General features: G+C 39.1%; 1 protein-coding gene across 3 annotated transcripts in view; it reads left to right on the plus strand.

Moving 5' to 3' along the window:
* Positions 1-217: 217 nt before the first annotated feature.
* Positions 218-27,136, plus strand: part of MYLK3 (myosin light chain kinase 3) — a 49,084-nt gene continuing 22,165 nt past the window's right edge. Inside the window, exons 1-2 of one of the 3 annotated variants that reach the window (XM_072872790.1) lie at positions 218-1,335; positions 12,009-12,132. In XM_072872790.1, coding sequence (XP_072728891.1) covers positions 12,124-12,132 — 9 coding nt within the window. In that variant the 5' untranslated portion in view covers positions 218-1,335; positions 12,009-12,123. Of the gene's footprint in view, positions 1,336-4,080; positions 4,100-12,008; positions 12,133-27,136 lie in introns of those variants that run through there. The other 2 variants (XM_072872791.1, XM_072872793.1) reach the window with 2 other exon arrangements.

Genomic DNA, 27,136 nt, shown 5'->3' on the forward strand with positions numbered 1-27,136 from the left:
TACATTTGTGATACTTAGGGTGTGTTGGTTTTAATTCTCTTAGAAATCTGGTATTCATCCTAGGGATGACTTTAGATTTGCATTTTTTTAATAGGTGTGATATAATTCCAATAGGAAGAAAATTAAAGTGGTTTCATTTGGGGGGATTATTCTGCTTGACAACTTCATATTGTTTATGAATTCTCTCTAGAAAATGACTTCCTGTTACATAGAGTTATTTTTTTAAAAATCACATATACTTTTTGGGGTCAGACTCCTGAAGTTTGAGAGCTAAGCACTTGTTTTGTAACCACTGTTTGCTGGGTGTCTGCCTTGTCCAGCCGGTAAGTACTTCTCCCATACTCTTTCTTGGCCCATCGTTTACTGGAGAGGGAGAGAAGCAGGCATCGGAGATGTAGATCTGCAGCTAGCATCATCTTACTGGTATTTCCAAAAGATGAGGATATGCTAGTTCCTTTTACTCTCATCAGCTTTTTCTGTCTGTCTTTTAAAAGTGTAATTCTTAGCAGTATTGTCTGGACTATTGACTGTAAATACCAAAGCAAAAGTCTACCTGAGTGTGCAAAAATGAGCTGTTTTGGTAGAAATAGGTTTGTGGAAAACATTCCACAAAGTAATCTTTGTTAAAGCGGCATAGTGCAATTTGAGCCAAAACTCTCACATTAGTAAATATGTAGGGGTTTTGTCTTACAAAAAAAAAAAAAAGCTTAAGCCCTGTAAAATCCTGAGGGAGGAGGTATAGGAGGCAATTGCATTCATAAAATCTGACATACTAGCTTTTTGTCACCTTTCATTCACTATTTTCTAAGAAGGGGAATGCAACTACATGTCCCAGTTTTTTCTTTAGTATTACTCATGCTTTTCAGTGTCACATTAGTTTAATAGTGAGAATTACCTAATGAGGTTCTGCTACAGAACTGATCTCTGGGTGGAAGCAGAGATTTTTATTAATAAAGCTAGACTATCAAATACTGACTGTTTATTAGTTATTGGTTAAAGGAAGGAGCTATGATAGTTTTGACTTAAGCCACAAGGGACTGATCAGATGCAAACTTTGTAAGCAGAAGTAGGAAACATGGAAAGTGACTTTTATAATTCTTAACTCCTAAGGAGTAATTTGGGCCCTTTTTAACACTGGATGAGAGGGATGGGTGTGGAAATGCACTTAAACCACTAATCTACATTTGTCTTTATTCCAGTAAATGAGGAATTGCGAACCCAAGACCTACTTCCCTACATCATGTAGACTTCTGCTTTCCAGAACTGTAGCCTGTCACAGATACCAGTAGTAAGGACAGATGAGTAACTCTTAAGGATAGAGCATATGTTTGCATGGTAAGTTATTAAAGTCAGAATGACAGAAGGGAAGTTCTAATTTTGAAAGCTTAAGATATGATCAGGCTTGTGTTGCTTCTGTTGCTAGAATGAGATCTACTGTGTTAAGAAGGGACAAAGGAAACTACTAATGCAGTCTGTTGGGCGCTCTAGCCTGCATTCCTACAGGTGTCTCTTTCTTTCTGCTCCTGTACATGGAATTAAAGTTATCTTCAGAGGACTGAAGCTAATGTTGTTAGATGTGACAAAAATTTAACTTACGACTTTTACATTTAGATTGGTGCCTCCTCTGATAAGTACTGAAAGATATGTTTGTACCTCTCAAAAGTGCAAGGCTGCCTTTTCTCCTTCATTGGTGGAGGCTCTCTTGAAACAGTGGTTGAGTTCTATTTCTGTACTACTTCTCTTTGTCTTCCCCAGGTCTCTGCTTGTCAGCTCTTTCCCACTTGTGGTCATGTTATTTTTCTTCCCCTGCTGGCTTCCAGTTTCTTCGAGAAAGCTGTGATGGAAGCAGGTGGTCTTGAAAATGTCCTGGCGAGAGTGCGCTGCTTTGCCAGTGGATCTTGCAAAGCAAGATTCCTGACTTTCTCTTCCCACCAACCAGAAACAAACTATTCTTTCCTATATAGACAGGATGCTTCAGCGTCTTCCAAAAGCCCTGGTAACTCTGTGGCTGTGGTATGCTAAGACACAGATTTCTTGGACCATATTCAGTGACTGAACTGGAAAGCGTCTGCGTTGTATGAAATAGGCATCAACACGATGACATCTCAAGAGCTCTTTCTTGGTGTGTTAGAGATGATCAATGGATGAAACACTGTGGCAAATCATTGTAGATTATAGCTGTAAAATGTATTGGATCGTGGTCTATGAGACTAAAATAAAGCCAGTGACAGTTAAATGATGAGAGAGTAAAATTCTATATACTGCAGCTCTGACTTGGAAACTGCATGGTTTCCAAGAAGCAAGAATAAATATGTAACACTTTAAGTTAAGGAAGTTGCTTAGGCAGAGGGGGGTTTTTTTGTGACTCTCTAGTTCCAGTATAAGATTTTAGGCCCTGCTTTTGTATGTCTTTATGGTTCGGTCTAACTTAATTTGTTTAACTGCATTTTGTAGCATGAGACCTTACACAGAAAAATAATCTTCTTTCAGAAAAAGTGAATTAGGCTGTAGGTTTTTTTAATTAACTTGAAAGAAGATCAAGTACATCACCACCACAAAAATACCACTCCACCTCTCTACCCTTTCTACATGTTGACTTACCTGACTAGAAAAACGTGATGCTGTGAACTGAATAGTTTAGGATTGTACTGGAGAACTGCCTGTTTATAAACCACCATCTAGCAAGCTCTGCTTTCTGCCACTCCTTTTCCCTTTTTTTCCGAAAAACTATGCTTCTAGTGTTTATATCTCTGTGTAAGAGCATGTCAGACCATCAAGCAGGTTCACAGTTCAAATTCTGGCTTGAGATTTCTCTGCATTTACTCTATTCTGCTGCTAGATGGCAGCCTTATTCTAAAGACAGTTACTGTCTATTCAGGTCTGTCAAGATACTGATATCTTACTATCGATACTAGGAAGAGCATAGTATTCAGTTCTCGGTGAAAGTACACTGAAAGATTATTTTTCTTTAGAACCTCACTCACTCATACCTAACTTGGGAGCTTAAAATCCTGCTAATGGGTGTTACTGGCTATCTGCACTGAAAGTAGATGGCTTCATCAGTTGTGTGGGATGTTAGCTCATGACCTGTGAAAATTGGTAGAGATGAATAATTCGTCAAGACCAAAGAACTCTGAACTTTCAACTGGCAATTTAATAAAAAGTGGTTTAAGGAAACTTTTCTTCACCTCCCCTGGAAGTCCTATATATCTAAGTTTTCTTTGCTCAAATTTTACAAACATATCTAATTTTGCTGTTCTTTTCACTCTAATACTATTATGATTGATTAAAAAAAGTTGAAAATGGGGCAGGGTATTGGGGAATAGTTTGCAGACTATCATCACCCAGTGGTTGAGCAGCAGGATTTACAGAGGGAGACTAGAATTGAGATACTTGCTTCAAATATCAGGTCCTAAACAAGGTCTTTGGATTGTTTTTACTTAGAGCTTTTTAATTTTTTTTTTTGTAAGGTTTTTTAGAGTGAAACAGTGCTTCATGTAGGCTACTAGCAGCACTGTGTCTTCCTTGTATCTTGGACTGTACCATCAAGGATGCTTAGTATCTTATTGCCAAACAGGACATGGTGCTTGACTTCTGTTCTTTAAGATACTGATAACCTTTAAGGTATTGATAACCTGTGATTAAACAGTGTAACCAGAAAGCTGTCTTAAGCCACTGTTTAGTTCAAGCCTTTCTGAGTTCTGTTCTCCAGAATATGATTCCTCTGCATGCAAGAACATGTGCAGGTATTGCTGGTGTCCTATTTTGTATCTCTAGGTGCCTCTATGCAAGTGTTTTTGTTTGGATTAGGGGTGTGTGTTTGAAGCAAATCTTGTGATAGTCTCTACTTCCAGTGCTTACGCATGCGTCATGGAATGGTCTTGGGGAGCAGGAAGTAGATTCCTTTTACAAAAAATTGATCTTGAAGATGTCCTTCAACTGTTAGTGGGTCCTAGGTCTGCAGGACCAGGTCTGCCTGTAGCAGATGTTGGGCTCTCAGTACCAACTGTTTCACTCTACAGATTTCCTGTTGTGCACTTCTTGCTTATTGTGAAAATACAGCAGAGCAAATGTTAACAAGTTTAACCAACGCGTTCAGGTGAGTTGTTATCCTTCAAAGTATTAACAATGTCATCAGTGTTTTATAGTAGGCTCCCTATGTTTTTAGTTCACTGTGGATTCTGACAAATATCCTCTAGTGAATCTAATTGTCGCATTTCAAGATGTTGTTTGCCTACCCTTTTTGGAGGTTGCCACTTAGGTAGCAGTGATGGTAGAACAGCTCTAATAAGTAGTAGAATTTTTTTTTTTTCCTCCTCTTCTTTAGACTGTCACTTTCAAAACTCACGAGTAGTTACAGAAAGTCTGGCTGCCCCAAAGTTTTATCTGATTAAGCAGTTTTTCTGTTGAGATGAAGATGATCAATTTTGCTGCCTTATTATTGATCAGACACTACAGAAATACACTGCATGATTTCAGTAGATATTGTGGATTCATAATGAACTGAAAGTATCTGTAAATTAATGTACTAGAGTGTGGGTTTTTTCTGCTCTTACTTTAAAAAGGGCTGCTCATAGCTGGTAGCTGTTGAATGGGATGCGCAATCTAAGTAAAAAGCAAGAAATTGATTAGGCAGAAGGCAGTGGAAATGGATAAATCTGTGTTTCTTTTTTTCTCCAGAAGAAAACCTAAACCTGCTTTCACCAAAGTTGTTTAATTTCAAGCTCAAAACACGATTCTCATGAATCATTTGGTGTCATCATGTAGCACATCCCCCAGGAAAAAAGTCAGATACCCCTCCCTCATCTTCCCCCCCCCCCCCCCCCCCCCAGCTGCTTTTCTTGGTGCTTCTTAGCTTTGTACGTAGAGCCTGAACTCCATCTTATAAAAGTTAGTTTACTGCCTTTGGTCTCCTACTATGCATTATTTCCCTCAGTCATAACTTAGTCTTTAATTTTGTCATAAGGGTTAAGAAATAAATACTATTTTTAATCCTGGACAGTATTGAAGACCATAAAATGCTGCTAAGAACAGTGAGTGTTCCAGATACCAGGAGTACAAACATTAATAGTCTGGCAATTTTCCAAGTCTCAGTGGTTTTTGTTTTGTCTTGGAATAAACAGCTTTTGAATATTTTATTGAAAATATCTTGCTAATAAAGAAAAAATCTTCAGGCTGAGATCTGAGTTGCTTTATTTGGAGAAGTTGTGGAGCAGAATGTGTGTTTGTGTTTGTGTACGTCCATGTGTGAGCACACGTAATGATGAGATGCGTGGTTGGAGTCTGCTATGTAGGTGGTCTGGGCCCCAGGTCCTGATCCTCAGCAGCAAAGAAGCATTTCATCTAAGGTCACTGAACTAGCTAGAGCAACAGGTGAACCAGGAGTTCTGGTTTTCAGTAAGATGAAGAGATGATACTGAGTCCTAACAGTGATTTTACTGGCACTGCATGGTAGGCTGTAATGTATTTGAAAGTAATGTTTATTGATGGAGTTTACTACTTTGTCAAATAAATTTTAAAAATTCTGATGTATTAAAGGACCTTTTTATTTAAGGAAAGGGATCCAGTTTATTAACAGCATAGTTCATGAATCTTATAGTGTTGTCATAACATGCATAAAAGGTGCACTAGGTATTAAATGTATCTTACAAAACCTCACAGAGTGTCCTGAAGGTAGGACAGGTTTTGTCTGGAACACATGACAGAAGTCAGAGAAAAGGCACGAGTGTAAGAAACTCTTGAAAATAATAACTGCTACTTCGCATGTGACTGTCAGCTGGGGGACTTTATTAAAACTATGAAATGTGGATGTCTAACCTTGAATGAAGTTAGAAATGCAAGGCTCAATTTTTTTAAATTCACTAAGGAACCTATGTTACTGTAGAATGAGGGTTAAGGCATAATTGCTTTTTACTTTAGCTTTCTGAAACAGTGGAGGATAATGATTACTTGCTATCATCTTGAAAAAGTAACAAATCTCTCTGTTCTTTAAGACAGGGCAATTCCAAAGAATGAAAAACAATACACTAAGTTGAGATACTTAAGACATTGAGATATATCAAGTCTTGGCCAAGTACTGATCCAGAGTCTGATCCTGTAGTTTTGCCTCTTAATTCTGTTGGAAAAGAAGAAACTAAATTAAAAACTTAAAAAAAAAATAAAATGTACAAGTAGAATTCCCTACCAAACTGAGAAGACAAATCCATCCTAAGATTTGAAGGTGATCGTTAGAATTTACTCTTAGGATTTTTTTACAGTGACAGGTCCTGACATCCAATGAAAGGTTTTCAAGAAGATAGTTTTAAAACACACTGTTTATTTAACTAAATGTTTAAAATGATGGAATTTCTTTCTAACACTTACATAGAGGAGTGTTTTAAAAATAGTACCTCAAAGCAGTGAATAATGGGCTAAATGGAAATTGAGAAAGGAGCCTAGTTTAGGTAAATAGTAATAGCTGCATTCTGAAGAATAGCCTAACTGTTCTGATAGGGAAGAAGTGTCCCACAGTGTGTAGGATTACTTATGAGTCTAGTCACTTCTCAACGTATTTTTCTTTCATTGTTTTAAAAAGATCTGAGAGTCTCATCCAAAATATTTAGCTTACATTTCTTGCCGCTGACCAAATTACAAACTTGGCAGGTTGTATGATGTTGCTTACAACATTCACAGTGCTATCTACTGGCACACAGTTACTTAGCAACAGTGAAGCTCGCATTTACGTAGAGCTCATGCGTATGCATCTAAATGTAGTTCTGGGAAAAAAAAAAAGGTTAAAGGAGTACAGAGTTTGGAAGAGGAAACAGATACTTTAACAACTTGTACCATTCAGCAGTTTTGATTTTGAGACTGATGGCAACAGTACATAGGAAAATATGTCTTGTAAAATGTTCGTCTTTTAAAATCTTTATTAGATCATTAATGTATTACAAGAACTTGAAAACAAAATGAACAGAACCCTACTCCTACCAACTATAGAAAGATCAAAAATAAAAATACAGCAAATAGAAAAGAGCAGAGGACATGTTCTATTTTGAATGCCTGCATTACAAATGCATTCCTGGGAAACCAGATTAATTATTTGAACATGGGGAATTTGAGAAAGTCACAAAAATGATATATAGATATTTTGTGAGACTAACAGATGGGTTGAGATTCTATTAGATTAATTATTTCTGAGATTGTTGTTTGCTGCTTGTCAATTTACTGCTGCTTCTTTGCTGGTCAAGCAAAGAGGTTTTTGATAGCTTGCACTCGTTATGACTGCAGTAATACTCAAAAGCACAGTGACTTAAAAGGCCACTGGCAGGCTGTTATTGTATGATGATTACATTAATCTCAGTTTCTGGGATTTCAGGTATGCCGTTCTCATTATTAACAAGTGTTATAGTTGCAGTGGAGTTTCCTTATATAGCAAAGGGAGGAAGGTAATTGCGGCTCACTCCAGACACGAGGAGGAGGCAGGGACCAGAGTGACCATGCTAGGACTAGTGAGGGTAGAAAAAAGAAAAGCTAGACTTAGCTACAGAATGGAGAAGGATGTTAATGATGATAATTAAAGATGAGTATGTTAAGGCTGTTGAGAGAGAGACATGGAGACCTTCTGTAGGATATCATGGTGGAGAAAGCAATGCACATGTTTCAGACTTTTGGAGATGTGAGGAGGAACAGGGCAATTTGGACAACAAGTGAGAGGTGACTGGAGAGGTGCTGCGTTTGTAGGAGTAAGGATACTACTACTCAAGCTGTTCTCAGAGTTGAGCAGTTCCTTTTTACCTAAAAATTAGGTGGTTTGAGAAATGAATTCACCAGAGGCTATATTCTTTTTTTCTGTGTTGTTTGGGCTTCCCTATCTGTATCCTTAGTTGTGAGTTTATTGGGCTTTTCTTGTGGGAAACCCATTCAGACATGGTGTGGAAGATGAACAAGATCCACCACCACCACTGAGAGTAGAATTGAGAGTGTTAATCGTTGTTTTTCAGAGCTGATTCAAAATGAGGAAACATCTTGTAAAGAAGGTTTTTGAGGACTAGAATGAACCTAGCTAGTGGACACTGATTTAAAGGAAAAAAAGTCAGCAGTCCAGACTGCCAAAGTTAAAATACATCTAAAATACTCACCTCTGAATTTCAAACTCGAATGTAAAGGATCCTATAAATCTGATTTCCACACATATGTTCCTTGGACATATAATTTTAGTGCTGCATGTATACTTTATGGGGCTTTCTGACAGAAATGATGTCTTCTTTAGTTAATGGACCATTGAAATGAGAGGTGGTAATTACCAATTATGCTTTGTGGCTGCCTCAGAGTGGGCAAGAGAGTTAGAGAGGGTTGTGTCAATTGAGTTAATTCTTTATAAAAGGTATGGAATAGTGCTTGTGCAAAGTAGGAGCTTGATAAAATCTATCATCCAATGCAAGTGACAGCCTACTCATCCCATCTTCTGGGAAACACTCTTCATCTGCACTTCTCACTATTGTAGGGTTTTTTTTGAAGGCAAGTGGAGGTATGATGTGAAATGCTTTTGGTTTCAGGTTTTTGCAAAAGGTTGCTTCTCCACATTAAAAACTAACAGGCTGTTGAACAGTAAATCTGTGTTACAACAAATGCTTTGCAAAGGGGAATAAGGTAAAACTAGAACAATTCATCTTACTTTTCCCTTTTGCTGTTCATTCCTCCACTAGTGGAGATTGGAAGGGTGCAGGCACTGTCTGCCTCAGCATCCCAAACTCGTTAGTTGGTGCCTGTAGGGTTGACCTGTGTAACAAGGCTCTGTGCTTTGTTAGTAAGTAAGTTAGTAAGTAAGTAAGTAAGAGATTGCTACCCAAAAATTGTCCCCCATCCTTACAGAGAAGGCTTGAATCTGTTCTCCTTTGGACCTTTTTAATGACCATCAAAGCCAGGTTTGATGTGTAGTGTGGTATGCTTTGAATGCAAAATCATCCACCCATGCTTGCCAGGAGACTAAGTAGATGCTGAGTCACTTTGTCTCTTTTAATTTTTTTTTATGTGATTGTAGCTATTTTCGAAGTGTTCACTAGGTAAGTTGCCTTTTGTGAGTTTATTCAGCTGCAGACGTTATACCCACCCGCTTTGGCAGCTGGAACAAAAGCAGAATAATGAAAGAATGAAAATCTGCTGACAGTTGTACTTGTATTTGTGCTTTGCAGGCAGGATTTGTTGTAGTGCAAATCTTTGTGGGCTAATGAAGTTAAAGCAGGGCTTTAGATACTATTCTTTTAAACAAAAGCAGCCTGCCTAAAGCTGTCTCTGCTAGTGTTTTCCTTCTGAAACAATGAGAGTGAATACTGCAGGTTTAAAAATGCAATATAATTTATGAGGCTTCTAGCCTTAGGGATGAGCCCTTGTGTAAATGGAATTTAAAATATAAAATGAATATTAATGAGGTGGGGAGGCTTTCTGACCTGGCCTTTAATACTAATCCATTGTGAGTGGAGTAGCTCTAGAAATGTGCTGATACTGGCACAGAGACAAACAGGAATTGACTGCTCTTAAAAAATGCCTCATCAGTCAAAGTCTTCAGAGACTCCTGAATACTTGTCCTGATCAGATACAGAAGGGGACTCAAACATTTCTGGTGTCAATACTCCGCCTGCTGATTCTGCGTGCATTTCCCGGGGAACACTCCTGTATGCTGACATTCAGTTCTAGCTTGTTGCATGGATGGAAGCGTAATGAAAGGGTAAGTTATTGGTAGAGTTTGGAAATCCCTTTTGGAAGAGAACTGTGAACCTTCAGTTAGATGTTTTGGGCATAGTCATGATGAGTTAAACTGGGTGGCATCGGTGTTAGTAGCTCCCTGCCCCCGATTATTAATGACAAAAAGGCTCTAAAATACTCGAGTAATTTAGTAACTCTTAAGTGTGTGTGAAAGAAATGTGCCAAGGGACTAAAGCTTCTCCTTATTTATTTTCAGGAAGGAAGATACTCTATATTAACTGCCATGTTAACAGTTTCAGCTAAGGAATGTTGTTTAGATTATAAATTCCCTGAAAATGGGATGTGTTTGTGGAGCAATGCACCTCCTCCTAATTCACGGAGGCTAGTGCTGGGAGATGAGAGAGAGCACCTCAGAAATGCTGAGCCCCTTCATTTTACTCTGTAGTTAGTGCAGGAATTGGCATATCCGCAGCTGGCTGGGGAAGCTAGTAATAATTAATAGTCTCTTAACATTACCTTTTTCCTATTCTTGGTCTTTGCTCCGAATGCACTGATCTAGCTGTCAAACACCTCCCTTAGTTTGAAAGAGGAGTTTTGGAGTCTAAGTATAGCAGATTCAAAGAGTTGCTCTAAAAGCTGAAGTACTAACCTTGATCTTGATTTCATTTGTTGAGTGTTACTTGCACTATTTTTGGAAAGGCTTTGCATTTATTCTATAAGTAAATGATGTCTCATGACATCTACAAAGCCTAAACTCGAAGTGAGCACTTTGCTTGTCTCTAGCTCTTAGTATTTTAGGGCAAGGCACCAAACTCTGTTTTTCCTTGTATGTAAAATCCACTAGGCTTTTCCCTAGTACTAAAGAAAATTTAGTCCTGTGTCCATTGCCTGTTTTCTATCCACAGCAATACATTTAACTTTTCACAAAGTGGACTACATCCTTGTTGTGGATTGAATGTTATATAGTTGCTACTAATTTGTTGCTTTTAATACTCTTCTGAAAACAGGGTCCAGAATCGGCATCATAAGATCTGAAATGAAAATGGGGGAGAGAAAAGCTCCAAATTTATTTTTTTCAGAAGCTAAAATGGAGAAAAAGCAAAGTCAGTGAAGCTCATCATCATAATAATTATATTCTTAGTATTAATTAATGAAAATACTGCAGGAAGGTGTTGTTTTACACTACAGTTCCATATTTAGGTCTGCTAACAGAAGGTCGCAGGCTGAGCATTGCTTGTTCCAGACTGCTTGCCAAATTTCCTAAAGGATTCTCTTTGTCATGCAAGCTTTCCCCTGTGGCATGGCGCTTACATGCTGTACATGCCTCTGCTGCCGCATTAAGTAATAGCATCTCTTTATTAAACCTGGAGTAACAACATGATTATTTGTGCTATTGAAATAAGTCACAAATGTATTAAAAATACTTTTTTTCCTCCCCTGGGTCTAGGGATCTCCTGACTCATCTACTAAGCACTACACCTTTTGAATAGCTGTGGTAGTTGTTGTTTTCTTAGGATTTGGAATAGGGGTCTTTAATTCATACAATTAGTTATATGTTAATAAAAAAACCTTGAGGCCGTGTTCAAGAGCTTGATGCTCATGTGGATAGTCTACCCTCCCACTGAGAGTGGCTGGATAGTGTTCCTTGTGCAAATGCCAGGAATACTGCTCGAGGTGCTGCCACAAAGCCTGCAACAGTCTTACCCTATCCAGGCAAAAGGGCTCAGCAGCAGCCTCACTGCTTACTGCTCAGAAGACACATTTTCCTGTACCACTATATGGAGCTAGCTGATGCGTCTTAAAATTTTGGGGGCAGTTTTGATCTAGGATTTATGGGTTGGTTTTGCCTTCTAAAAGGGGAATAGTAATAATAGATTCTAAAGCTCTGGAAATACCGTGTGAGCTAGGAAGAGTTTAACTCAGTTTTACAGGTGGAAAAGCCAAGGCACAGAGATGGAGTTAGAAGTTACGCAGGAGTCTGACAGCTGAGACAGACCTCACGTTTCTGGAGGTCTAAGTCCAGTGTCTCAGGCAGCCTCAGGTTGCCTATGTCCCTTTACCAGGACGTTAGACTACTAACCTCTTGGTAGAACTGTCTCACCTCTATGAGCTGCGGTCAAACCATCCTGTACCCCAGGCAACCCCTGGCCTTTTCACTTGTTCGTTGAATGGCCTGAAAAACATTCCCTGCCAAGCAGTAAAAAATACTTGCAGCACAGCAAGCATGGCCATCTCCCTGGCTTTTGCCCTGTGAGAGTTCCTCATTCACTTTAATTCACTGGTTTTGTCTGTACTCACATTAGTTTTATTTTATTTTTTAACAGCATATTAGTTATCTTGCTGTACAAACCCAAGTGGAAACGAAGCACTTGGTTTTGCTGTGAGAGGGGCAGCCAGATCTATACCCACACTTCTGGACCTGACATCTCTTAGATCGTAATGATAAAGGTACGGTATCTTATCTCCATTGCTTGCTTGATTATTTTAAGGGAGAGTGCATGTGCACTCATCCTGTGGTAAAACACACTTCTTTTTTGATTTAAGCAATGAAGACGTGGCCCATGCTAAGACCAGATACTGGACAAGCCCAGATGCTTGTCCATCTGCTCAAAGGCCACTGGTCCATAGTGAGTGTCTGTAATTTTTTATACCCGTGCCTGATGTGATTCAGGTTAATATTAGATAACTTGTAGCTGGTAATCAAACAGAGCTAAATCTACTGCAGCTTGTTGGCAGAGTGGGAAAGAAAGGCACAGCACAGAAGAAAATTGAAAGTAGATTTGCTTCTACTTCTCCAGAACTTACTTTCCTTCTTAGGTCATCCGGCATCTTGGTATCTGTTGTCTTTGTATATTTGTACTCCACTGACACAATCTTGTAGGTAAGAACTCAATTTAAAAAATGTATGTTTTACACAGGGCAAATAAAAAGGAATTCATTAGTTGAGGACCAAGTGCCTGAGGAGGAACATCATTTGGGTGCATTATGGCTACTTATTAATCTAACTGTGTAGGTAGAAAAAAAAGATTCTATCTAGGGGTTCACAAATACACCTACATGGACTTCATGGCAACATACATTTGTGTGAGTACTTTTGTTTGACTGTAAGGTATTTTACAGACTGAAGTGAATGGCTCTGTGTGCATAGCATCAGACTATAGAAACAGTGCTTGAAGGCATAAAGAAGTATGTGAATTCTGATGGAGGATGAATATTTGTCCTTTTTTGTTCATTCTTTTGTTCCCTCTGTTCTTAATGTTATTGCTTAAGAAATTGGAAATAAAAGAAATGCCCACATGTATAATAATCATGTTATGTTAAAGCAAATCTCCTGCAGCAGTAATCAGTGTCACTGAAAAAAAGAACAGCAGTCAGATAAATGACAGTCTTGTCGCTGCTTGGCTGGAGCAAACATGCTGTCCTTAAGTTACAGCTAAAGCAAAGTTAAATTGGGCAAAAATAAGCTAAGGGACAGAGAAATGCAAAGAAGGGACTCTAGTGACTCAAGAGATTTGGCTGTCATCTTCTGTTGTTTCCGTGCCTTACAGTAGCTGTTATCAGTAATTCAGGAAGTGAACTGCTGGGGTATGGATAGAACTTAGTACTGCTGATAAGGAAGTGAAATGATTGAAATGCCTGGTGTAGTGTTAGATAAGATGAAATGCCTAGTTTATCTCTCAAGCAGAATTCTAGCAAAATCCAGGGAGGCTGTGCAGCTTTGTTCAGTAAAAGGCTTCAGGCTACCTGGGTGACCACCATACAAGCCAAACAGGATGGGAACTTTATATCAAGAATCTTCCCTGCACAGATCCCTTCGTTTGAGCATGGGAGGATTTTGTGTTTCTGATTACATAAAGAGATTTACGGTAAGGGACTCCTTAGTGTTTTACTGTGAGCCTAGTTTGAAAGTAAAAGCTTACTAGATGGCGCAGTATTGGTTTCTGTGCCTTTTAAAAAGTGCTACGTGTGTTTGACATTCTTGGCCAGGTCGTGCAGTCTGTTGGCTTGCAAAACACCTGCCAATGTCAAGGAGGTGTTCCTGAAACGATGAGTGCAGGCTTTACCTTTGTAAATAAATTTATTTTTCGTGAGAGCCTTGGCACATTAAAACTTTTATTCTAAGTGGTATATTTGCAGTATAGGATGCCAGACTGCCATTCAAATAATGTGGAGGTTGGTTGTTATTGCTTTTTGCTTTAGTTGTGATACGTCTGAGAGTTTTCAGACAATGAATCTGTCGGGCAGGCTCACACTGAGGCGATTTAATGAGGAGCCAAATTCTGCATCGACCTGTGGTAAAAGCAGTGCAATCAACTTGAATGCCAGGCGCTCAGTACCTCAAATGTGTACTCTGTGGCAGTACTTAAAAGTTGCGGATCAGAACCCCATTGTGCAAGGGTCTGAGGAAACAAAGTGAAAAAGATTCTGTCTCTGAAAGCTTAACCGCCGATCAACAGACCGCAGACCCTGCAAGAGGAGAGAGACGTAGAGACGTCACTGGTAGAAGAGAGAATAGGAATCTGCTTTTCTACCATTATAAGCTCTTCATCAAACCACACAGTGTTTTAATGCTCTCTGTGGAGTTAAGTTTCGGTTGCTACAGTGGTAGGAAGTCTAGGGAAACGCGATTTCTGTTTTCTTCAGTTTGTTTGCATTTGCCTACTTTTTGAGTTGCTGAAAAGACCATTACCATCCAGACAGAAGCAGAAAATGGACTTAAGCAACCTTAAAAAGAACACCATGTGCATATAATACAGTTCAAGTAATTAAAAAAAAAAAGTTGTAGGAGTTGCATTTTAAATGAGAAAGTATCAGATTGTTGTGGGGTTTTTTTAGGGCTGTTTTCTTTTAAAATTTTGAGAAAGGATTTCCTCATATATTTTGCTCAATGCTAGCTCTAATGGGCTTTCTTAAAGAGTTTATATTTGTAATCATTTAGTTCTTTAAAGAGCCAATGGAGCAAATGAACTAAATCAGCAGTGATAAACCAAATTCTGGCCCAGTTGAAGAAAATAACAAAATTTCTACTAATTTCAACAAGTACAATCTTGTTCCAAAGCCTCAAATTAAGCTAATGTAATATCATGTAGTGGATTTAATATAGCAAACCGTACAATATGATTTTCTGGATATCACTTATTACATAAGATTCAGAATGGCTCAGAAGACTAGATGCATTTCATACCCCTCTGGCCACATGATCTACTGTCTGTCTATGGCAACATAGCAGAAAAAAATTTTGGTCTATTAATTTAATTGAATATACTACTCAACTGTTCTTCATGCTGAAAAGATAATGATGTGTTTAAATTGTTGATGATCAACTTTTTGTTAAAGAAAGATATTAAACAGCCTGAAATACATGCAACTTTCTTTTGCTTGTTGCCAGAGGAATGCAAATGAAAGATATCTCAGGAAGGACTACAGAAGGTGGCTTTATAACTATCAAAGCAAATGATCAGGTTTCTTTTGACTAGTCATGTCTTGGGGAAAAAAGTCAGTACTGCAGTTCTCTGTCTACATGGCATTCTGTGGCTTGGCTCTGTGCAGAGCAGAGTTAGTATTTTGCAATAATATGAAGGCTATAATGAGATTCAGAATATCTTGTTTCTCTGTAATTGATCTGTTGGGTGACTGAGTAATTCTTTCATATTCATTGCTTCAATTTCCCTTTCTGTAAAACTAGTGATAATGATACTTCTCTTCTGAGAACATTTTAAGGTCCACAGGTAGAAGCTGTCTTAGATTTAGTTTGATTTATTGGTTTTCCTCATCCTCAGTGAACTAAGAATCAAAAATAACTTTGTTTTGGATGTCTTGCATTGGATTACTTCACTCCGGCCAGCTTACCAAACTCATTATGTTTATCGCGTGGAAAATAATTCTTTGTTTTATTCACAAAGCTAGCACTCAGATTCATTTTTGGAGGATACGACCAGCAGAGAAGCGTATAAGGATAAATAATGTCTTGGACCATGCAGGCAGTTCTTAGTAAAGTTGGTGAGAACTGCTCTAATCTGTAAGCTTAATATTAATCCTAGTGAGAGCTCTCTTCTCCCATGTAGAATGGCAGCCTATAAATTGGGTTTGAGCCTGTTCCAGTAGGAGCTGATAGTGTATGTACACTTCTGATTTCAGTGGTTGCAGTGTGGAACCTGTTGTTTGCATGTTTGTTGACTGTAGTCTCTTTCTGGCATAGTACTTGATGATCTGCCTGCTTGTGCTCAAGTAAGTGGCTGGCTCAGCTGATCCTGGTGTTATGGAAGGACTCGTAACACTAGGCAGCTCTGTAAGCAGTGGCCTGAGCGTGTTTACAGATTGCTTGGAAATTTCTGTTATTGCTCAGATGTACAGTGGAGGGTGCAGTTCATGCTCAAGGAATAAGATGAGGCGTTTTGTGTTTCTGAAATTAATCGGACTCTTCGTTAGGAGAGGCAGTGATAGGAGTGTTCTGACATGTGCCTGAAAACCGAGTTGCCTATACTTCCTTCAAGCTTTTCCTTTCCATGAGCTGAACAGCTTTGACGTTCAGCTGCATCAATCCTTTTAACCTTGGTGGTGCAGTTCTCTTTCTTCTGTTGACTTGCTGGAGCTGACTCTTATTTTAGGACATGGCCACTTAATGAGATATCTGAAGTCACTTAGTCCTTCACAGAAGCTAATCTTGATGCTCCTCTCCTAAGTCGTGTTTGTGGTAGGGGATGTGCATTCCGCTCTCATTTTTATGGGTAACATCTTACCAATTTTGCTACTCAGACTTATTTCTTCTGGGAGTCCTGTGTAGGGTTATTTGAAACTCCTTTCGGTTCATATCTTGACCTTTGCGTATTCGTTTTTGAATGTCTTGCCCTGCACAACAATTACCTTTGTTTTAATGTCTCTCTGAACAGTTGTCTCCCATTTTGTGTAGTTATTTGATGCTTGTATTACAGAGCTGCTGGGATAGGCCTGATGGAGACCAGGCCTTGGCACCTCCAGTTCAGGTTCCTGTTTATCTGGGGAATCACTCTTCTACTCAGCAGACCAGATCTGGCATCCCTGGCTCTGGGGCAGTCTGCGTACTGCAGAGGCCTTGAAACTACCATCCTTGGGTCCAGAGCCTTGGCAGGCTACGTGCAGACTGCTGCGGAGAGCTAGCAGAAAGGTGGACAGACTGAAAAAAAAATCAATGGAAGTAGTAAGCCATTTTGAAGGATTCGGACTTTTAGAAAAATATATGGTTGGAAAATTTCTGAGCATCTCAATTGTTAACACTGTCTTCCCAGGCTTTGTGGGAACTCAAGAGAAAGATGTCATATGCTCCAATTTGAAGTTTGCACCAGTGTATAGTGGTTTGCAGCCTAAATACATTCTATTGAGTATCCTTTCAGACAGTTCATATCCCAGAAACCAGAGTAGTAAACTATATATAGTCTCTGACATTACAAAACAGGTTTGTTTTCACCGTCTCCCATGGCTGAATTGAGATAGCAGGAGCTAGCAGGTCCTCCTGCTGTTGTCTTCCATATTTGTGGTTCACCTTTCATTCTCTCATTTGTGTCCTTGTTTTGGTGTTAAGGCTTGAGTAGTACATGTGCTTTCTGGCTCATCCAACTTATCTACGCATGCCTCTGACTTCAGGTATGTGTTGTCCTGAATGCTTCTGTTCAGAGACCTGATCCCTTCCAGCACTGTCATTGCATGCTCACTGGTATTGTATGAGGCTGGGTAGAATTAAAAATAAATGCCCTTTTCCTATAAATAGTTCTGTTCTGGATATTTTCTTGGTGGGTTCCTGTTCCCAGTTTCAGCTGAAGGTCCCCCAGAAGCCCAGTGTGGGGAGCTTCAGCTTCAGGGTCCTGGTTAATTCTCAGCACCTCTTTAGGAATTGGCACAGCTTTAATTGCATCTTCCTTGACCTCTCTTGCTATAAAAAGAAAATAGTTTGCTACGAATTTGATGATTGACTGACCTTCTTGTTTCTGGGTTTGCTTTATACAGAATTATCAGTTTTAGGGCCAGAAAACATTGGTGCAAGTTATCAAATGGCCGACTGGGTCATCCTGCTCTGCAAGACAGTTCTTACCATGGCTGTCAGTGATTGTTTGTCTTGGTAAGCCAGGTAGAAAGCTGTCAGTCATTGCTGTGGGACATCGAGTTTGTTTCAGTGCACTTTCCACTGGGTTATGGTCAATGCAAAATTTCGTAAGATCCACTCTTCACTAGATTCAGTTTAGAGAAACTTTTGCAAAATTTTCCTGTCCTTCCTTTTGTGGCTGGACAACAGCCGGGGAGCTCTGTATTCCACCATTTTCATGGGCTGTATGTAGAGACTCTTGCCAGGTGTAACTTGCTGTCCCAGTGCTCACCTCTCTGCAGAATATTACTGCAGTCTTTTCCAGCATCCTGCCCAGCATTTTAACTACGCTCCTCATTTCTCACACTGAGATCTTGAGGTACTGTTACTAGATGTGTGGCTGGCACGGCCCTGCTGCCCTTTAGTGACAGCTACTCCTGATATCAACTAATATGAAATCCAAACCATTTCCATCCTGGATCTTTTATCAACAGTGTTATTTGCTTGCTTTCCTCCGAGTGGTTTTGCTTTACGGTGCCAGCACTTGGTGCTGGTTTTTTAGTCTAATGCTGCATATCAGTGTATCTGGGTTTACACTACAACTGTCTCTCCAATGCATCTGGAGATGAATTTGTCACTGATCTAATAGCAGAATTGCAAAATTGATGGTTTAGTAGTTTTAATTCAGGAGCTTCTTATGAGTGCAGAGAACCTTGTATGTGGTTGCTTAAAATAAATACGCTGGAGTCTGTTGGCTGTTGATTTAAGGTAGCAAGGTGGTTCAGAAGCAAAACTTCCTGAGTTCTGATAGAAGTACTAGGGGGTACTTACTGTTCTGGGAGTGAAAATGGCTGCATCAAATGTGCTGTGGATTTCTGTTTTTACTAGATATTTGTACTGAGATACCAACTTCAGATGGAAAAATGGATCACTGTGCTTAGTCATACCACTGGGGCCCTCACTCAAGGCTTCTAATTCACACCCAACTGTTCTTAAACTATCTGCTTTAGAGAGATAAACTTAAAAAAAAATGCATTCTCATTCCTTGCTCTGGAAAGCTTGATGCATGCTGTTAGCTGCTTTCTGCAATTCCACTGGCATGCGGTATACTTTTCTTGTAGACAAGCTTTTCTGTAGATGCCATTCTTTTGTTTGTTTCCTGTATCTTTCTTCCAACTTGATGAAAGCCATTATAAATTTAGCTGGAGATCTTTTGCACATCTGAAATGGATGCAGCATTTTCTGTGGTTTTTGCCAGATGTTTAAACATTCACCTAAAGGAGTGCAAGTAGCTTCTCTGTGAGTATTCGATTACTGAGAAGAGTTTGCAAACCACCAGCTTTTGTATCCAAACTCTCTTACTCTGAATCCTTTTCAAAGCAGAGTTTGTGTTGAGACTAAGACTAAACCTGAACTGATGAAGTTATTCCTGTGTTTGTGAATGACATCAAAGCAAAATATCAGAGATATCTAAATCAGCAGGTGAATATAGCACATAACAGACTTCATTATAGGACAGATGACTATTTACTTGATCTAGACTTTCCTTAAGATGGTGTTCTGGTTATCAGTGAGGAATAGCAATGTCAAGGAGTGTTCTTACTTAAAAAAGTAAAAAATCCCCACCACTGTTAGGTTTCTGTAAAGACCATTATTAGCAAGGAGCACTGAGCACAGTACTTGGTGTTTGTTGTACCACAATGGCAACTGTCGGATGGAAACATGAGAGAGAAAAAAATCAGCAACTGAGACTCCAGCTTGCACAAGGCCTGAAACAATGGCACTAGCTGCTTTTGCAAGTGCTTGGGAAAAGTTTCCAAAAGTGTGTGTCAGTAGCCAAGGCACACTCAAGTCCAGTCAAATGGTTTGTGAGTGGCTTGAGGCTGCCCCTCGTGTCGCCGTCCATGAACACTTTGTTCACTTAATTCCAGTGCAATCTGACATGATTTGAGGTGCTTGTGTGTTTTACCTTTCAAACACTTAAACCTATGCAATGTAAAATTGTGCTCGAGGTGATCATACTTCAGTCAGTAACTATGAAGGGCTGAAGGGTAGTTGGGGGAACAGTGTTATTGCCTTTTAACTTTGGAAATATGAGTGGAGGAGCCAAGAAAATAATCAAATATATTCTTACAGCAATTGTCAGTTGTGGTATTGAGAAAGGTGAAGTTGGAAACGATGGTTACAAATTAGCAAGTATAGCTCCGTGTATGCTTTTTTGTGGTAATTTTTCAAACTTGAAGCTGAAAAGATCTTCTGAAGTAGAAAGGGAACAATAACAAGTAGAAGACAACACAAAGCACAGTGCAGTTTGGTGATTTTAATCTTTTCAAACAAAAGCGTGTTGCTGGCATAGCAGAGACTTTTCTGAGGGATTTGATTTGAAGCCAATCAAATTTCAAGTCAGCAAGAACAATTGTGCTGGTTTCAATGTGTTTTGGAGCAAACTCTGGATTATGTAACTTTTTTCCTGAAAAGTTGACTGTCTAGAAATAACCCTTTCTTATGCAACAGATCTGTTCCCTAAATATTTATACTGAGAGACCTATCACATCACTTCAGTGACAATAATTTGCTTTTACTGGTTTTATTCCTATTGGCATTACTGCACAGCCAAGGCTACATTTCTACATTACATTAGATCCCTACTGACTTACAATTACTTGTACCTGAGCAAATTGCCATAGACACAAGAGCTTTTGGCAGGTCTAAAAGGTGCCTTAGGGTTCGCTGCTGAGCTCCTAGTAGTAGTGAGAAAGCATCTTGCAAATGAGAGGCTTCTTGAATCCAAGGGTAGTTTTTGTGGCTGACCATTAAAATCAGCAGGCTTTACAAGGAACTGACTGCGTTAAATATCAAATCACTGAAATTCAGGGAAAGCAGAATGAGCAACGTGATTTTTCTGTTCAGTTTCCAGGGAAGAGCTCTTTGTTGGAGGGCATGAAGGAGTGGGAGGGTGAATCATTACCACCACACCAGGGAAATGTTACTGATGACCACTCTTCTGGTCCAAGTTGGTAAAATAGTTTAGTAGCTGCTTGGGTTTAAAAAAAAAAAAAAAATTGAAAGAATGAGAATTGAAAGTAATGAGGCAGCTTCTTAATGCAGTTTCTGTGCATAACAGACTTGGTGGTGAGAATAAGCTCTGGGGTCAAGTGAGTGAATGTGGATGGGCAGCAGGTGCTCTCGTGGCCTCCTGAGAGGCAAAGTAACCTGGAAGAAGGACTTAAAGGTTCTTGTTAAGCCATGTGGGCAAATGGTAAACAGTGTTATCTAGAAATCTCATCACTTTGATGTAAATGAAATGTCATAATTGATCTGTTCAGCTATCTGCTGTCAGCTGCTTGACAGAGATGCATTACAACACTACACATGACCTCAGATTCATTAACCTATCCTCAGCTGTGCCACTGCCTGGGAGCATTATACTTAGATTCAGTTGTTTGAAAAAGAATAAAAGAGAAGGGGGGAAGAAGTCAGGACTTGTGAGAGAGTGTTTCATAACCTACTGTGTTAACAGGTTTCTGTCATTAAATATATAGAAAAAGAAAAAAACCCAGGAGTTTACATAGTGATTGTTAAGATTTAGTTGATCTAGTACTACAGTAATGTTTTACTCTAGTTAGCTAGGCAATATTGAAATGTATCATGCCAAGGTCACCTGGGGAGACTGATAGTGCTTTGTAGACCCTTTTACTGTGCAGGTGGATTTCAACCAACAGCCAACATTAGTAATGTGTTAAATGTCAGGTTCTTGGCCTTTTAAAGCAGGTGTGGGCCAGTTCCTAGTACACCACCAAATATGGCAGATGGACATCTTTAGTCTGATCTCAGCAGAAAATGCAACTATTGGACTAGATAGACTTATGCAGACCGTATGGTGTATCTTGCCCTTGGAAGTTATTCCTCTAAATTAGAGCTAATGCCCATTTTCACTGCTTCCCATTTGTCATGAAATTGGTCTCTTGCGGCACCATTATTCTGTGGACATGATTTATTACCTTTCATGTGTCTAGGAAACATGCTGTTCATGAGAAATTACTGGTGTAGGGCTTAATTTTTCAAAAGTTTAGGTACCCTGAAAGGGTTTAGTTACCCTTTCATTTGCTGGGGGGAAAACTAAGAAGTGTATGTTAATGAGCTGCAGCAACTAGATGTAGATTAAGGAGATTTTCAGTGTAACTTGAAAAAGTTAACAGCTGGTTTCTAAATATGTAAAGGATATTTATTAGTAATTTTTTGCCTGATTAGTGTTTAGCAGATATAGCCAGATTGTTCTGAGCTTATCTGCTGTTTGTTTTTTTCTTTTTGTAAGCTCCTGATGTTTTACCACATTGAATTCTTCATCTCCTTAGAACTCTGTTGCATTGCAATGACTGCAAACTTATTCCAAAGCCTCCAAGTTCTTTATAAAACTTTGGCTTTGTTTTGGCCTTTTAAAAGGTTATTTTTTCATTTACCTAATATTTTCAGCCATCTCCAGTTTTAGTATGTTGTTGAAAGCAATGCAATAATCTAATGAGATGATCTGTTTGAGCAGCTGGTTTTAACCTCTGTGACATTTCTTGTTTGGGATATAAGTCTCTGCTGTCACTTTAGTACATGCTGTAGAATTTTTTATTTTTTACTTTTTTTTTTCCTCTCTTCACCCCATCTTTGTGGTTTTTTCCTTCCTTTGGGTCAGAGCTAGCAAGGAGGCATCATAACTGAACTGCCACATCACAGATTCTTTGTGCTGAATGTGAATTTTTCTCTTGTTTTCTGACATCTCTCTTTCACAAGTGGGGGAGTGTGCATGGGGTTGAAGCCAAAGAGGAATAAACTGTCATCTCCCCCTTGAGAAAGAAGTGTCTTTGGCATCATTAGTTCAAGGTCACTTGCAGTTCTGGTTCTCCAGCATTTATGTTCCTTTTCTCTGGCCCTCCTGAGATACTTGATAGCTTGGAGATATTTTAAAGGTATCCTAGAAGTTCGTTTCAGTTCAGCTCTTAATGGAATGGAGGCAGTTGCCTATGCACTCCAGATCACAGTGCTCATTTTTTTGTTACCTGGAAGAAACAAGCAGAAATCCACAGGAGACCAGTTATCATCAGGAACTTTATTCCAGTTACATCCAGACTATGATGGAGTCTTGTGGCTCACCGGTTTGTTTTGCCAATGACAACATGGGGTGACTGAGCATAGCTCTGCAATCTACAGAGGTCCTGCAAGATTCACTAGTATTCGTTGCTCATACAACACTTCAAGTTCTTCAGATGTAATTTGGGGAGTATTGAAGATGAAGCAATGTGTGTTGCAGTATGTAAGTGCAAAATGTCATTATAAGCAATAGCTCCTCACAAAGAAAAAGTGAGTTTAATAGGCTATTACATTTGTTACAATAACTGTACTTTTTTGTGATATCTAAGGATGGGTATACTATGATCTGCAATATGGAGTCAGGCAATTTAAGATTTTTCTCTTTTTTTGGTAAGTATTGAAAGGCTTGAGACTGTCAATGAAACTGAATGCTCTCTTCAGGCTGCTCAAGCCAGATGCAAACATTGGGCACTAAATCGATGTTCTGAACAAAAATTGCTTTCTATTGTAATTCAAAGCAAAAGGAATAAAAGATGTTTCCCAGAATTTGAGCATATTATCATCTCGAAGACAAAACAATCAGTTAGATCTGTTGGAGCCATTTTTTCTTTTTGTGTGTTTACCAGAAGTTGAAAAGGGGAGAGAGGGGAGAAGGAAATTAAAAGAAAAAAGAAAAGCTGACCTTAATAACTTTGTGACAGATGTTTAAAACTTCTCACCGTTGGCCAAATTATGTTTCCTTCTTCTCTATCCTTCATCCCACCCATAATTTTGAAGTTGCTTATGGATGCACAGTATGATATAAGTAGTGTTATAAGTCGAACAGCTGTATCTGACTAGGAGGCAGCTTTGGCTCTGTCTTCCCTGTGTGTACCTCAGACAACACAAGCAAGGAATATTTGCTGCATGTAGCAAGAATTCTCCATAGTGCATTATCTTACACATCTCACAGTGTACTCTGTGAGTAGGTATTAGGTGGTGAAATCCGTTCCATAGAGCTGGAACACACAGTGCCTGTGGCTGAATATAGAGGAGGAAGAGATGGTGTGTGCCTCTTGAGTTGCAGTCAGGCAAGTCTGCTTGTGTAAACTAATACAAATACAGATATTTCCTTCTTGTTTTTTTGAAGTCCCCTTTTTTGTTTTACACAGAATTTACCATTAGAATCCATTGTATGTGAGGAGGATTAAATAATCAGAGTTATATGAATAATAACACTACTAAATAACAATGGGGCAGCATTAATGCTTTTGGTTCTCAATTGTTAAATAATTAAGAAAGTTCAAGATTTCAAAAGACTCCCATTTGCCCACAAACAAACGCAGAGGCCAGTTGTGCACTTTTATTTTACTTGCATTGTTTCACGACCGTGCATGCTGTGCCTGTAATAGCACACCACTAGCGGCAACTTAAGTTCTAAGTATGCAACTGTAGATGACTTTCTGTGGCTAGGTTTCCTTATTGAAATATTTGCTGCAAGTTGTCTAACTTTAAATATAACAATCAAATGACTCTACCTTTTTCTTTTTGTCCCTAAGAGGACAACATTCAGCTGGTACTCTTGATTTAGTAAAAATGTTGGCTGTTTTGATTATTCGTCATCAAGCATGTTTGTAGGCTTGAATGAATTAATTACTTAAAGGCATTTGGCGGAAAACTCTGATTCTTTAAATGCAGTGGTAGAGTTGCAAAGCTTTTATTGCCCATGAACTGTACTTTCAAGATAGAGCTGTATATTTTACTGCATTGTATGCTTGATTATCGAAATAAGATTAGATGGGGTGTCATAAAACTTATGCCATACTATCCCAGACCACTGTGAAAATACCAGTGACTTTAAAATACTTTTTTGATCAGGAGAAGTGACACAGCATGAAGTGCCAACTCTATCAGTTTTCACAGGCCAAGTTTTCTTCTAAAGTCGTTGCTTGGTATTCAAACTCTCCCTTGAAGGTGATGAACAGTCCAAGTATTAAGGCTTTTGGTGTCTTTTGTTAAGCCAGTTATTGGCCTCTAAATGTCACAGAACCAGCAGGTTGGCTATAAATTATTTGGTGGCCTTGGTAGACATAACAAAATATTTTTTTCTTGTAAAGGTAAAAAATCCTTGTCTTACAGACATGGCAAGGTCTTAACATCTTCTCGAGAGGGTAATTTTAATGCCGCTACTACTCTGCCATGTGTAGAGGAAGGATTTTGATTTGTAGAATGTCCTATCTTGTACAGCAAATTCACTTTAAGAATTACAGTTTCTTCCCATATGCCCCTTCCAAAAAATGAGGAAGGGATTGGAGACAAAGGGATGCTCAGTATCCCAAAGCCCATGGCTTTGATGTGGTTCCATTGTTCTGTTGCACCAGGACTCCTGCAGCAGCAGGATTTCCCCACTGCTTTCTCCCCCTGCTCTACAAACATACAGCAGTGAAAAGGGACCTGGGAGAACTTGACACGGTCGTTTGACACAGTGTCATGTCTGGCGTGGGACAAACTGCTTTATCTCTTGATGCTGCAATTCATCCTCTGTGGAAGAGGACTGACTCTTGTTCTGTGTTGTACCGTAAGGATACATTCATTAATGTTTCTAAAGCGTTCAGAACTGTGGCAGTGGGGGCTGTGCAAGTATAAAGTGACTACCTTTCTGTTCTCTAGCGACTGACTGTAATTTTTGTAGTAGACACGCTGTGATTCAGAAGTGAAAGCAAGTCAGTAATAAATCCTTTCAATAAGATTTATGATTTAATAATTTTTTTGCTAATAGATGGACTAATTCTGCTGTGCCTTCATGAAGATTTATTTTTTTACTCGGTTCCCTTTCATAGCCTGGGAGAAAGATTTAATTTTAGAAGTTTCAGTTGACAAAGACATGCTGGTGCTAGATACGTATTTCAGATCCTTGTCATTGTACTCTATTTTTAAATTCGAGTCCCAGCCAGCCTAAAAAGCACACCCTGTGTCTATGCTGGGTGCTCTGCATCCGTGCTACAAAGCTGAATTCTTCCAAGCCTTAGCACAAGGCCACCAAATTTACTTTTATGTTTTTCCTATTTAGTGAAGAGAAATGCTCTAGCAAGTTCTTTTCATTATCACAGAACTAAAACTGGTCATAAAAACAAACCTCCTCCCTCCAGAGGTCTGCTCAAGCATTGGCAATTGTTAAGATGCTTGCCTATCAACAGCCACTCGAGAAAGAATTTTAACTGGTTTTGTGACGTCAAGGAGGCCCAAGAAAATATAGTCTGGTGCCAAATTACCTCCATCATTGAAAGCACACAGTAAGAAATAGATAACACAGAAATAAATCTTTTGTGCAGTAGCTATCTCATGATATGCTCTAGCAACTCCAATAAGTGAGGTTGTCTGGTATAGGAATAGCTAAAGAAGATGATATTTCAGACCCTCATTTTCTAATTTATGATTAATGAAAAGCCAACCTAATCTATCTGACATCCTGCTGTCTGGACAGAATGTCTGCGGGTAGCTTGGACCTTGCAGAGGGAAATACCCTGACAAAGTTACAGCCTACGAAAGTGAACAATTTAAGTATGATGGACAAAAAACTGAACCTCTTGAATGAAAAGATGGACAAACTGTTGCATTTCCAAGAAGATCTGACAGGCAAACTGCAGCGAGTTAACAAAGGCATTGATGATGTAGAAAAAGGCATTAACAAGCTAACAGTATCCCGAGCAGCTCCTGATGAGACAGATGCAATGAAAAAGGGCCTAAAGGTATTGGACAGTACTCACCAGAATGATATCCAGAGCATATGCTCAGAAGTGTTGAAATGGATGAAAGCTGCCCAGCTAGATGCCTCAAAGCATAAGGAGAGGCTGGCAAAGATAGAGAAAAGGATTGATACACTGGATAAAGTTATTACATTTGTGGGAGAAGTATTAAAAAATTCTAAAGTAGTGGATTTTATTCTCAAAGGCATTGTGCCCTGGAAGAAGGGGAGTCTGCTGGAAATCCTTGTTGAGGTTGGTTTTGTTTTACTATTCTTCATATTTTTCTTTATGACGTAGCAGGGCTTTAGGCTCTCTTGCCGATTTCTTGCATAACATATAACTCAGGTTTTCCTGTCAGTATTGCGGTTGCAGGTTACTGCTGTGACCTTTGAAATGCAAGGCTCTTAAGGCAGAGACCAAGGCTCAAAGTATGCCTTGCAGTCTTATGTCTGAGGTTCCCAAAGTGTCTGAGGTTCCCAAAGCAATCCTGTAATGAGTATGAGGAGTAGATTGCTACTGTAAAGGAAAATTCAGCTTCTATCAGTGCTCAAAGATCAGCAATGTCACTCAAATTAGTGACTGAATTGAGGCC

The sequence above is a fragment of the Ciconia boyciana genome, chromosome 9 (assembly GCF_034638445.1).
Source record: "Ciconia boyciana chromosome 9, ASM3463844v1, whole genome shotgun sequence".
Classification (NCBI taxonomy): domain Eukaryota; kingdom Metazoa; phylum Chordata; class Aves; order Ciconiiformes; family Ciconiidae; genus Ciconia; species Ciconia boyciana.